Source organism: Meleagris gallopavo, chromosome 6 (assembly GCF_905368555.1).
Source record: "Meleagris gallopavo chromosome 6, MGAL_WU_HG_1.1, whole genome shotgun sequence".
Classification (NCBI taxonomy): domain Eukaryota; kingdom Metazoa; phylum Chordata; class Aves; order Galliformes; family Phasianidae; genus Meleagris; species Meleagris gallopavo.
Genome location: NC_139409.1, coordinates 43,660,633 through 43,674,539, shown reverse-complemented (window position 1 = coordinate 43,674,539; position 13,907 = coordinate 43,660,633). Strand labels below are relative to the sequence as shown.

The 13,907-nt window shown below is 42.1% G+C and overlaps 1 protein-coding gene across 1 annotated transcript in view; it reads right to left on the bottom strand.

The window, feature by feature from the left end:
• TMC2 (transmembrane channel like 2) overlaps window positions 1–6,025 on the bottom strand; it is a 29,818-nt gene extending 23,793 nt beyond the window's left edge. The window contains exons 1-6 of the mRNA XM_085227073.1: window positions 5,980–6,025; window positions 5,651–5,698; window positions 3,429–3,750; window positions 2,822–2,974; window positions 1,060–1,150; window positions 103–184 (exon numbers count right to left, since the gene is read on the bottom strand). Of these exons, the coding sequence (XP_085083199.1) occupies window positions 103–184; window positions 1,060–1,150; window positions 2,822–2,974; window positions 3,429–3,750; window positions 5,651–5,698; window positions 5,980–6,025 (742 nt within the window). The remainder of the gene's footprint in view (window positions 1–102; window positions 185–1,059; window positions 1,151–2,821; window positions 2,975–3,428; window positions 3,751–5,650; window positions 5,699–5,979) is intronic.
• Window positions 6,026–13,907: the final 7,882 nt, after the last annotated feature.

Sequence of the window (13,907 nt, the reverse complement as noted above, 5' to 3'; positions counted from 1 at the left end):
GTGAGTGAGGACCTATGGACCAGAGAGTGGTCTGAATGAAAGAAAAGCTGCCTTACAAAATGCCTCATTGCCATCACAAAACATGAAGTGACTTCTACTTACTCTCCACTTCTTTTATCTTCATCTCCCAGGGTATGCACTGAGTTTTAAAGTTGTCAAAGTCTCTCTTAAATTTCACCCATTTCTGAAAAAAGACAAGACGGCTGTGAGCAGAGAGGTATGAAGAGGGAGGCTGCTTGGTCTGGAGGGAGTTTATAATGCCAGAACTTGCAAGCACTGCTAAAAGTGTGTGTTTAAAGTCCTGAAGTTGAAAGCAAAATCTATTCTGATTCTGATCTTTTGGACTACTTCAGAAACTGCTTTTAAGCCCAAAGCCCCCTAAATGTTCATGTTCGTTATCTGGATTTTTCCCCTTCTCAGCCTTTTAGAAAATCATGGTTGCCCTGTGATTTTACCATAGGAGTGGAAAATTCAGATCAAGCTCTAGACAGAAAGAATTAATGCAGAACCAACCCTGTTTAAAACAAATTTTAGTTTGATAAAATACTGCGCTTGGATCCTTCCTTATCAAACCAACAACAAAACTCCCATCAGCTCAAGCCTGGCTTCCTTTTGCCCTTCTCAGTATAATCTCCATGACAACGTGCAACTTGGTTACCAATACAGTCTTAAAATACTGTCCGCATTAACCAGGGGGATGACGTTTCACTGGAGTCCATGGGGTAATGCAGGGGTTTTGCATGGCCCCTCTTGTCTTTAGGGGTCTCACAGTTTAACATTTTTGGAGAATGCAAGCAAAAGGGCCGTGCTTTTTGCTTCTCTTCCAATCCTTCCTTTACTTCAGGGAAGGTGGCAATGAGATTAAGGCAGGGGAGATTTCCCTCTATTCTTTCTATAATCACCACAGATTTGAAGCTGGCTAGTATTTTTCTGAATGTGGGCAGGAAGATTGATCCATACATCTTTGTGTTTCTTTTGCAAATTGTGAGTTAAAAAACTGATGATAGTATGTTGAATATATAACCAGTTTGCACACTTTACAATCATTTCAGTGCTTACCTTTGCCATCATCATTTTATATGCATACAGCTTTTTGCCTTTCCCTTTTCCCAGGGCTCCCTCAAACTTTTCAACAAAAGCTTGTGCCTCCCTAGTTGGAAAATAAAAAAATGCAGATTATTGAAAGAGCAAAGGAGGTCTATAGCTTTTCACCTCTACCTCTCCAATCCCAGCATGTCTATGACAGTTCCTCTAGCCTAGTGCATTGGTCAAGAAGAAATTAACAATTTCTATTCAAATGACCCAAAGAGAACACAGCATTTCCCTCTGTAAACACCTCCACAGTCATACGGAAATGGCCCAACAGTATCAGAGAAATGAGTGTATGCTGGTCTGGAGTAAAGTCAGATTGGAAATTTAAATCAGCTTTAGAAGAGGTTTCCAAGGAAAACAGAGAGAAACAAACAGGGTAGATGGTATTGGGGTATGATGAGTTTATGAACAAAATTATGCTGTATATTGGTGCATTGAAAAAAAAAAACAACAAGAAGAAATTAAACTTAAGGACTTGGGAGAGCCTTTGCAATCCTAGGCTTGTGAGAAAGACAGACTTCTACCTGGTAGAAACCATCAGCTAGTTCAGTTCACAACCTTTGAAAAACCACTTGTGACTTTAATTGCAAACCTAATGTCAGATTTGGAAATGTTGAACACATTGTTTCACTCTCTCTATGCATTGCATTCCTCATCAGCACAATGAGGTTAATCCTTTCTTGTCTCATGGATGAGTTTATGCAACCAAAATGACTATGGATAATGCAGCCCTCAGAGAGCCCCCTGCACAGGCAGTGCAACAATTTTGGTTAGGTTTGTTGGAGGGAGGCAGTGATTACCATTATCCAGGGATAAGATGGAGGTACAGTGCCAAACGTGATCCTTGGCAGAATTTTAGATAGGGTCTTACCCCAAAGGTAGAATATGCCAGAATTAATACTCCTGTTTTTATTTGTTTGTTTGTTTTCTTTTCTTGCAAAACTTTAGACTCTGAGGTGTACAGAGCTTTATCCAGAGTTTTAGAAATAATTGTTGGTGTTCACAGCTCCTGATGCTAAGGGAAGATGGAACAGCTCTTGGCCTTGGGTGTGTTAAAGAGAAGCAGAGGCACATGGGGATTGCCCTCCTTTGCAGCCTATCACAGCAGCTCTGGGCAGCCTCTTGTCAAGCCCCATGTCCCTGTGGGGCTGCATGTACCTTACAGTTTCATTTTGGAAGCTGAAATTATTTCCTGGTGGAAAGGGGATTTCAAATCAGAAGACCTGGGATTTGCCTTTACATAGGAACCATTCATGATGAGCCCCTTCCTGTTGACCTGTGGGCAGCAGTTATCTTTGTTTTACAAACATCTGCAAATAATGCATTATTATTATTATTATTATTGCAAGCAGCACCATCTCAAACTCTGAAGTAACATGTCACCCTGCCGCTTTGATTTCTGTCTAACAATGGGCATGAATAAGCAAAGCAGGGCGCAGTTTGCTTTAACAAGTAGACTGACAGCAGCGAGTCATTTGGTTTTAAATACAAGGGTAGAATGACCTGGCAGTGGATATCAGTTGAACGGATTTGCACCTCGTCCATTCTCTGGTTACAGAGACTGAAAATCAAATTCCACATTTTAACTCTGATCCTTTAATCCCAGATAAGGTGAGCAGGTTCAGCGGTCACTTTTCCAAGTCTGGAGTGTTATGGTAAAATCAGCAAAAATGCCATGTTTGGGAGAAGCAAAGTGCAGCTGACAGCAGCTGAGGATGGGTCCCAGTACCTGAGCACAGAGAGCTTCTTCATCATTCGCCAGGGCTTGTTTCTCATGGTGGAGATGAGTTTTTTCTTTTGCTCCACTTCCTCCATCAGCATTGCAAGCTCTTCCTCTGACAGCGATTCCTCATCGGATGAGTTGGAAGAGTTGGAAGAGGCACTGAGAGAGACATAAAATTAAGGGTACAAAATGGAAAAACTCACAGGAGTTAGCATTGCCTAATGCTAGAGTTGGCTCTGGAGAAATGTTTTTCATGCTTTGGATAAGCCAGATGTGGCTTGGAATAGCACTGAAAATGTGAGAGATGCCTTTTAACCTTATTGTTTCCATAGAGAAACAAAAAATGTACCCTGATGTGAGACATTTAAGCTGTCTTGTTTAAGAGTGCTTTACTTGTAGTGTGAGTCTGACCCTGGCTGAGAAAGAATAATAAGAGAAGAACTTGGAAAGGGTTTTGCCACATGGCATTTCAAACTGTGCTTCCCTTTTGGGAAGCAGTAACATGTTTGCAGTTCATTGGTTTTGCTGTTAGGACCCGTATGCCTTGCGCTGATGATGTGCCCATAGAGCTGCAGGTCTGTCACCCAGCACTACTCAGGGATTGATGAATTACCTGTTTTTCCTGCCTTTCTTCTGTTTGTTCTCTTCCTCCTTTCCTTTCGTGTTTATTTTCTTTTCCTTATTTTCTGACTCCTTTTCATCTTTGGAAGAAGCCTTTTTGTCTCTCTCTCTTCCCTCGCCTTCCTTTTTCCCATCATTTCTTTTCATTCGGTGATTTTTCCTCCTAGAAGCTCTGCTTTGTTGAGGACAATCATCTTCCTCTTTGCTCTCATTTTCTTCTTCATTTTTCTGTGACTTTTTCCTTTCAAGTCTGTTTGCTCTGACTATTTCCCTGCGGGTCTGTTTCTTGGATCTCTTGTCCTTTACTTCATCTTCTGCAAGGGATAAAAACAAACAAACAAACAAAACAAAAACAAGGAAACAACGAGGACTTTGGGAAACAACTTTCTGTGCTGACACCAAGAGGATTCACCAGAGAAGTGCCAGCAGGATGCCTGGTGCAAACCCAGGGAAGTCATTGTGCAGGTTCCCATTTACTTTGGTGAACTTTGCATTATGCCCTGCCCACGGCCACATCCTGCACCCTTTTAAGACAGTGAGGCACATTTTAGCATGTGTGACCATTAGAAAATTGGAAATTAGTTACAAAAGCAAAAGACAATCCATCAGAGTACATGAGCACAAATATATCTTCTTGTCATGTAAGCGAACCTGGGCAGTGGAAACAGAAACTGCAGTCAGTTAAACAACGTGCTACTGCTTGATGAGAGGTCTTTCAGAGATATTTACTTTAAACTAGAGAAAAGGTACAGCTTAGGCAGGATCACCTTTTGGTTCTCTGAGTTTTTCCTTCTATAGGAAGTCTATATCCAGAGAAGAGAAAAAAGAAGATACACTTTTTGTTCTCTCTGGCATTGCAAGCTAAGAATCTAATTGGTACAAATTCTGAAGCACTTCCATTTTGAAGGGTTGAAGTGGAATTTGATTCAGTTGCAGAATATAATGGAAACGGGAAAAATAACTTTTAAAAAATTCCATCCCTTTTGCTACCAAGGAATTAAAATCAGTAGTAAGGTTTTCAGATTCTTTTGGTTTCTAGTTTTCCAAAACTTAACTTACGAAAATAGAATGTTCACATCAAAAATGGAATTTGTAGTTTTGGCATGGATTTTTTCTTCACAGTTGGAGAAATTGTGATGGAAGAGGGAAATTGGTTTAGGGTGGGATTCGGAGTAAAAGATGAGCAGCCTAAAAGGAGAAGAAAATGGAAGGAGAGGATTTACATTTTTTCTTTTGATGATTTTACATTTACATTTAATTTACAATAGCTTACATTTTTATTTTGGTTAACAGTTAGAAATTAATAACAAGCAAATCATTTTTGCTTGATAGTCATAAAAAGATAGTAGGAAATGGTAGTCATACTTGTCATTGAGAATGAGAAGGATCTTTCAACTTATTTCTTAAGGGCCAGTAGTTAGATTTCACTTACTATGTGGTAGTAAGTCTCAGCTAATCTAGATCAAAAGACAAGTACCCTCTTTGAAAAGTTGTTCATTTTGTGTAGTCAGATATCACTGTTTTCATTTGCAGCCTATCAATTACTTGGGTAAATGTGGAACATTCATTTGTTGCTTCTATCTTATTTTCTGGTTTGCCTGTATGGGAAAGGTGAATATGATTTATTAAAAAAAAAAAAACACAACACAACACTGTCTGTCATTTTCTAATTAATTCCTCATGCTTAGTGGATAGTGCAGACTGCACAGACATGACTGTGGGCCATTTCTGCAGTTGTCTATCCATTCATATCATCTATGCTGTTACGACCTTACCTCTCAGCTATCTCTCTTTATCTAGTGTTATAATCCTACTCCTTAGCTATTTCTCTTTGTTAGCCTCTCTCCAATACATTCTCATTTTTATCTTCTTGTGGTCAGGACTAATCAAGACACCCATGTATTTTAGTGGTGTGCATTGCAGGCAGGATCTCGGTGTGGTGCAATGCAGTTGCAGGGCAATGCAACGACTGTTCAGTTAGGGTAATGACCAAGGGACATGGGCTATAAGAACATGGATGAGGGGGTAGGCTGTTTAAGAGTATTGCTTTATATATCACTATTGTAAGTCAAACCTTAAGGGAAAAATCTGGGTGCTTACTAGCAGCTCACGAAATGGTTGCTGCTGTAGATTGTGCCACAACACAGAGAGAAAAATGAAAGATATCAGCTCTTGTGTTACAAGCAAGACAATGTTTTTAAATCTCTAGGTTACCTTCACTCTCTGAGTCACTCTCGACTTGTCCGTCGATCTCTATTCCAACTGCAAGACAAAGAACAAAGAGTAATTTCACTTGTTGCTGGGATTTGCACATGCAGTGCTTTATGCAGCGGGTTCCCAAGCACGAGACAAGGTTGGCAGAGCATTCCTTATTGATTACATATTGTATTTTTTTCTAAAGCAATGCTCTTAATGTCTCCTTTAATTTGGAAAATTGACAAAATTTCCCTTCGTGAGCAAACTGAAATTGCAGTATCTTTGAGAGGTGCAAAATGATAAAGTTGGAAACTCCCGAGCTGAAATCATTTCTCCATGATACCAACCATCTTCCATGATGTCCCGCAGTTTGCATTTCTTCCTCTTCCCCATGATGGCCTCTGCCTTCTGCACAGACGCAGGAGCCACTATGCAGCCCAATCATAGGTGGGTCACTCCCTGTTCCAGTTCCATGTGCTCCCCTCCTGGGCATGGCAAGCAGATGGGCACGTCTCACCAAGGCTGAGCTGCAGCATGAGAGCCGTGTGGGCACACAGAGCAGAGTGCAGCTCTGCCTCAGCCTACCCAAACACTTTCTCTTCTTCTCCCCTCTCCCTCTGAAAGGCAGCTGTCAGCATTACATTGCATTCCATGATTTAAACATGAAGGAAAGCCCTGGGGTGGATGCTTGGCAGTATCGTATGAAACACAGACACAAGTCACGTCTAGTTCTGGCATAAGCCCGGGGCTGCAGACTTTGAAGGTATCAGCTATCTTCATGCCATATTCTTTACTTCCCTGCCTCAATCTGTGTAGCCCTGTTGGTTTTTTTCTTCTGCACCTCGTTAAACATTTAAGTGCAGTGCCTCTCTTTGGTCCTATCATCCTCCACCTGTGGCCTCTGTAGGGGTCTCAGGAGTGAACAGGCAGAGAAGAGCTGGCAGCCAATACACGGGCTCTCTCTTTCCTTCCCTCCTTCTGCTCTGTGTGACCTTTGCAGACTCATTGTTCTTGCTAGTAAAATGGGATAGCTTTTCCTTCTAGGTGCTCCGACGCTTAATTAATTAATGCGAGACCCTCATTCGGAAGGTCTTTTTGTGCCACAAAGTATTGTGTTGCACCCTGCAGCTTGAGTCTTTCGATGGGCTCCATCGGTGATAGGTTTGTCTGAGTTGCCTCTGCATTAAAACTCAGTGTCTGCCCCAGCAACAACCTCAGGAGGGGAATTCAGCAGCAGCTTAACTTTCACTTGAGTCAGTGTCTCCTCAGCAGTTTCTGGGAGGAGACCTTTTGTTGCTGAATTTTGGTCCACAAACACCATTAAGTATTTTAAGCCTGATCTGATCTCATGGATAGTTTGATTTACCTCTGACTTCAGTGTAGCTCGCCTGAGCTAAATACATAATGTATAGTATGTGCCCATATATTATTAACTGGTCTGACCCTACAGGTTCATTGCACAGGGCATTTCCAGCATGCATCCCCACACCTTGTGTGGGTCTGACTGGACTTGAAGTCTTTGAAGCTCTTCCCCTTGGACAAGTTTCACCTATAGTTCTACCTGTTAATGCAGTGAGCTAGAAAATTATTGAAGATGTGATTACCTGGCCATTGAGTTAATACCACTCTGGGCAAGACAGAGCAACCTGCTGATAGCTGGAGGCTACTGGAGCAAGGTTTCTGCAGGCCACTTCAGGTGCCTCAAACCTCAGTCCGAAGTGTCCTTTGCCCAAAGGGAACGTCATTTCCCTTGTTAGCTGTAAAACAGGTTTCTGGAGAACAAGCACTGCTCTCATTGTTGGTACAGCTTCTGCCATGTGGCACCCTCCTCCTCCAGCATGGAATATCTAGCACTGTTTGCATGCTCAGGGCACACTTGGGTAAGCATCTCATTGCTGGAGGTATTCAAAAGGCTTTAGGAAGAAGCAAGCTGCGTTATCTGGTTTTCTACCCCACTATGTGAGCAATCATTCATCCATCATCTTGGAAGAAAGCCACGAGCTCTAGGACAGCTTGTGTGACTTGGCATCCCCACAGATCCTGGTTATGTGATTTTGGAAAGTGATAGGGAATGAAGATTCATTTTGTTGTGGATTCCTGTGTGTCTGTGAACTCCTTTCCTGAGAAGCAGTGCTCAGCCCCCAGTGCAACTGCTCATGGGGAATGGAACTGAATGCGTGGCCAAAGTAATTCTGTGCTGAGTTGAAACTCCTGCCCTCCGATATTACAATCTGCACTCCTGTTTGCAGGGGTGGTGGCAAAGTTACGATGTTTTCGTGGCAGACATAGGTGTTCTGGGCACTTGGAGGAAATCTGCATTACTCCTGTCACACCTCTTGCTGCTTAGGAGTGAGATACCACCATACTGTAGGAGAGGATGTTAATGGTGAGTCCCAGTGTACAGGACAGAGCATGAATGTTATCTGTACTTCATGTAAGATAATGCATGGGCATGGCTGTTTAGTTGCTCAGCATATTTGCAACAAGCTTTGTACAGATGCTGCTTTCCCTCCACTGCACCAACACTGCCAAATGTAGCAAAGTTGACCATGACCAAACAGCACCCTTTCAGGCTGGGGAGCAGCATTTTCCCTTTTTATAGGTGGGAATCATTGTCTTTCACGCTGCCAGCTTCACTGGAGTCACTCACATGGAGAGAAGGAGGTGCCTAATCACTGGCAACTTGAAGAGGGAAGGGTTGTTAAAATAGCTGGCCAACAGCTGAACCATAAGGTGAAATCCCAACTTGTTTTTCAGATTTGACATATTATACATCGGTCCCGTTGCACAAGAATTACTTTTCCCTTTGCCTGAGAACCTCAAATGACCCTAAACAAAAAAATTGCACCCCAACTGATGCTGCCTTCATTCTCCAGAAGTAGCAGTCCACCTATGGCAGTTTTGCAGCCATATGAGAAAGACAAAAATAACTCATGGTCCTTGTCTTTGCTGACACACATTCTTGCAGGGAGAGGCTGAGGGGGAGCAGGCAGTGCCAGGTAATGGGATTCAAAAGACAGGCTGAGATGGTGAGCCTGGGAAACCTCCAAGGAGCAGGGTTTAATGCAGTGACATGGTGACATGCAATATGACACCCAAGAAAAATCTAGTATGGTTAGGCTAACCAACAGATACAACTGCCTTGTTTTCCCCATTTTCATTATATTTGTATGTGCTTGACGATCTGTAATTATGCTCCAGAATTAGGCTGGTGGAGAAATCCCTTTACCTCTGTGCTATCTTTGCCCATGTGGTATGGTATCTGTAGTGCATTTCTGATAGGCTGGAAGCCAATGAGCATTGGTTAAAAAAAAAAAAAAAGAGTAAAGAGAAAAAAAACAACAAAGAAAAAAACCACTAAGCCATGATATTCTACAAAATGCTGTATTTGAAGTAGAAAAAATGTGCTTCATTTCATGTCCTTTTGACACATGTCTTTCTGTGATGGTGGAAAGTGCTTCATTAAAAGAAATGTACACAAAAACACTGCAACAAACACCAGTATGGCAGGCCTGAGGGATCACCAGGAGAGACATCCCGTGTGCTCTGAGAGAGGTTGCGCAGGAAGACCTTCCACATTGGTATGCATGCATCAAACTGGTGGCAGATCCCAAACCAGCTCCGTGTAGGGCTGACGTTAGCTTACATGTCTGTACGGTGGGGAAATGCTGCTGGTCTCAAGCACCAAATATGCTATCGTCCTCAGCTTATGAGTTTGATTTTCCTGAGAGGATAAAGTGTCTTGCATGGTTTATGATTTCTTAGGATTACAGACTGGGAGGGATTAATGGATTAGTCTGTTACCTCAGAGTTACTCCACACAAGGTATGAATAAGTAATGCACAATCATGAATCCAGCTATTACTTATGTAAATGTCAGGCTTTTATGCAGAATGTGAGCAATTTGTGGAGTTCTGGAGCTAACTTTTTGGTCCTTCACCATTTAGTTTGTTTCTCCTCACGGTGATGACTAATGCTACACAATTTGACAGTCTCCAGCTTTAACATATAAGGACATTAGTCTTCTCACACACCTCCAAGTGTTAAATAAAAAGCAGTTGTGTTATGGAGAGAGGGTAACTGAATCCTGGAGGCACATACAACATGCTCCTAAATGCTTAATGAGATAGTGTTTCTTTCTTGCTTGCTTTCTGATTAACATAGGGCTTTAGCTAATTAATCCATGGATTACATTTGTTCAATATTCATCTCATCTATAAGTAATCTTTACTTGAGAAGATCTTTCAGTAATAACAATAATACCTGAGCTGCATGTGGATATTTTGATGAGAGACAAAAAATTGCAAAGTATAGGTGCCGATTCTAATGACATATCTGAGGCAGACATTTGAAGTCAGAGATCATTTCCCAGCATTGACTCAATTCTGCTGGACTGTTAAAGAAAGCTACATGTTTTGAGTAAGGACATAGTCATGTTTTCAAGGGTCTCTCAGACATGCTTGATAAAATTACTTCCAGCTCAGCTGTGATCCAATCTGTCTGTTATCCAAAATCTGCATTTTATTTTACAAAACAAATTCTGACTAAGCGATGGATCTGCAGCCTGGGATACACGTTAAACCCAAGCAGATGTGCATGCAAAGGTCATCCTCATCCCCATGAAATCCCTGCCATGCTGCAGTGCTGCTCTGTACCTTGGTACTTGGAGTGATCTCAGGTAAAGCAGCTTGAAGATGCTCAGGGAGCAAGGATTCACCAGCAGTGCTCACTGTAAATACATGGGTAGGCAGTCTTGTTAGTTTAACATCATCTGGCAAGGAAATTTCTCAACTTTTTGCAGTCTCTGAAGATAATCTCATGCAGAATAGTGGGCCTGGGCTATGTCAAACATAGATCCTGTGCTGTTGGTGCACTATGGGCATTTGTTACTTTCAGGGACCACTGAAAGAATGTGTGTGAGACTAATCCTAAAGTGTTTGAGATGCTCAGTTTAATGCCTAGCCATCTTGTGCTTTGCCAATGGAAATAACCCACATCTGAATAATTGCAAGCCAGGGTAGTGAGCACAAGGTTCTCAGAGGCAAGCCATCACTTTTCTTTCTTTTCTTTCTTGCTGTTATTTCACAGTGTTCTCCTTTTGGCTTTCACTTACCTGATGCCTGAAGGCACAGCTGGAAGTTTCCTGGGAAGGAGTGCAACAAGCTCTGGACATGCTGTTAGTCTGTATTTCTGCTGAAGAACAGTTACTGCTGGAGGGCTGCTAATTCAGGTGGCCTGTCAGGAAGAATTAAAGAAGAAGGAGGAAGTGCACTGGCAGGTTCTGGAGCTGTGCCAGGCAGGAGAGATATCGTTGAGCATCAGTTCAATCACAGAGCACAGCCCTCAGTCTTCCACTTCTTACCGTGTAGAAGCTAGTAATAAATGTTCTTGTTTTTTTTTTTTAATGTTTGTTTGTAATGACACATTACCCAGTTGTGTGAAGGGAGACACTCCCTTAGCAGCAGCCTCATGGGGGAAATTCTGCAGTTATTAAGACCCCAGCCTAGGACACAGGATGGTGTCCGCCTGCTTGCAGCTGTCTTTGCTGACCCCACATCTCACATTAAGAATGTATTTGGAATTATCTTTTTCTTGGGCTTTCCAGTTCAGTTTTTAGAGGGAATAAAATGCAGCATAAAAGCAGCATCAAAATTGTGCACAAACCTCACACAGCATGAGAGCAAGCTAAGACAGAAGAAAATCAATTTGTTCGGGGAAGAGAAATACAATCTTTAGGCATCTTAAATTACTCCCAAATGCATTTATATCATTAGATAGTCTCAGTTATACTCTGAGTAATGCACAAGTACCACTGATAGGAATTGTACCCCTACTGCTCCTAAGAAAGAATTGCTTGCACGCAGTGTGCTCCTAGTATAGTCTTAGCTAGGTCAGATCTGGCCTAAGTCCATGATGACATACAATATGTCACAATGTCTTCTAGCCATTATCTAGTGGCTGGTCTCCCCAGGAGTGATTCACTCATCAGTCTGGTTTGTGATGGAAGGACAGAGTGTTGGATGATCTTCAGAGCCAAAACCAGCAGAGATGACCTTTTCTGTTGGCCTTCTCTGTTGATCTTGAAGCACAAAGGTGGCCCAAGCTTTTCCAGGCCCTTGAACAGCTCCTCTTCAAGGAAGAGATATGATGAGGTGACATGGGACAGGACAGTGCCTCATGGGGTAGGTGTGCTTCCTGTGCAAGATGAGCCCCAGCAAAAGGTAGATAATAGCATGGCTACCAGGCTTTCATGGCAGAGGAGTAAGATAGCTTGGTGATCTGCAGTCCCAAGCAGTTCCAGGGAAGCCTTCAACTGGATATGAGGAAGAGTTTCTTCATGGAGAAGGATGGTCAGGCATTAGAATGGTCTGCCCAGAGAGATGGTGAATTCCCCATCCTAGGTGTTGAAGAAATGTGTGGATGTGGTGCTTAGGGGCACGGTTAAGTGGTGGGACTCAGTAGGTCAGCTTGGACTTTATGATCTTGACCACCTTTCCAGCCTCAGTGATCCTACAATTCCACGCTCCATGCAGCTGAGGTGGGTGAGCCCAGTGCAGTGCAATGGTACCTCCCTCTCGTGGCAGCTACTTTGCGTTGCAAATTGCTCCATTTTAGCAGATTTGCCCTCTCTTCTGGCTGAGGTGGCACGTTTGTGTATTTATTTTTTTCCTTCACGCTGTGTCTGCTTTCTGTCTCATTACTGAGTCAGCAGAGGTTTCATTAGCATCTGATTCAGAAAGAAATCTGGTGCGGTAGACCAGGCGTGGTACTGAGTTGAAATATCACAATTAAAAAAAGTCCTTTTTATGCTTGCCATAATCTCCATGGGTGTTTCTAGAGAGAAATATCTGTGTTTGTAAAGCATCGTCACATTTTGCACCCCTGTGCCTCCAGTGGTGTTATATATGTTTTATTAAGAGAATATGCTCCAAGTGAGCACCTCTGGGCTGATGGGTCTTGTGGGACTGGAACTACAACCAGGGCTGTGTGATGTATGGCTCTTTAACGTGGCTGCCAAGCTGAGAAACTAGAGGAAAAAAGCTGCTTTGCTTAAACACAATCTGCATTTCAAAACTGAGGATTTTCTCAGTTCATTGAAACATAAAAATAAAGGAATTAAAACAAAACAAAACAAACAAAAAAAAAACACTCCAGAACTTTAGGCCAAGGTTTTCCTTACTTTTTGTATGAAATATCACTCAATTAGAATGATGCTCTTTTGGGTGCTTGCAGTAGAAGGACCAAGACTGCAGAAGTGTAGGTGGAAGGGAGGTACGTCTCTGCCCTCCTCTCCAGACAGTTCTCTGGGCCAGCTGCTTGTTTTCTTTATGAGAGCCAAATACAGATATCATTTTGCATTCTGCCTGCATGGTTTTGAGACTTTAATTCTCATATTCAACACCACATGTCTCTGTGCAGGGGTGCCCGTGTCAGTAACTTCTCTTCAAATACTTTGACTTTCTGTCTGAAGTGAAAGTGCTGAACAGCATACTGAGTAGCTGTTGGGAAACGTGGGGAAAATTTTGGGTGAGGACTGCAGTGAATGTATATTTTAAAAGTACAGTATTTATTAAAGCCTTCAAAGTCTTCATCTTCTTATCTCTCAGGCAGAATTGTAATTGTGATTCTGGCCATTCTGTGATTCTGTAATTCCCAATTAAGTCTCAGCCTTGAAAAACAGAAGACAAGCAAAGAAAGCATAACAGGGTTCATGGGCTTGAACATTCATCATATCTTAAATTACATGAGTACATAAAGGTGAGGTCTTTTGTAACATATTGTGTTAGGTCCTTAATAGAATACTTTTTATACTTTTTTATTTTCCTCTCATTCATTTTTTTAAAGGAATAATTGCTAAACTTCTTACTATTCAAGGATATGTTGTTTTTTTTTTTTTTCCTTTCAATTAATCTGTGATTAACAGAATGCAGGTGGGCTTGTGATTCCTGCTCAGTAACAAAATCAAGATGGAAAATATCCTATGAGAAGGAGTAACTTACAATCACTTAGTATAAATATCTTGAGGGAAAGCCCCAAATAATTAGGGGAGGGACTAGAAGGAAATATGGAGGTTGTGGTCCAGCAGGTTGAGGTAGTGATGAGGTATGACCCACAGCTGAACAGGGTAAACCACGCAACCTGTGGAGGGAGGCTGAGCTCGTGGCCAGAGGTGAGTAATATGCACAAAAATGCAGGTAGATGTGGAATTAGAGATAATTTGGATATTAGAGATAAGTGTGTAGGGGTTTGTTTTCAAATAGTGGAATAATCCAGC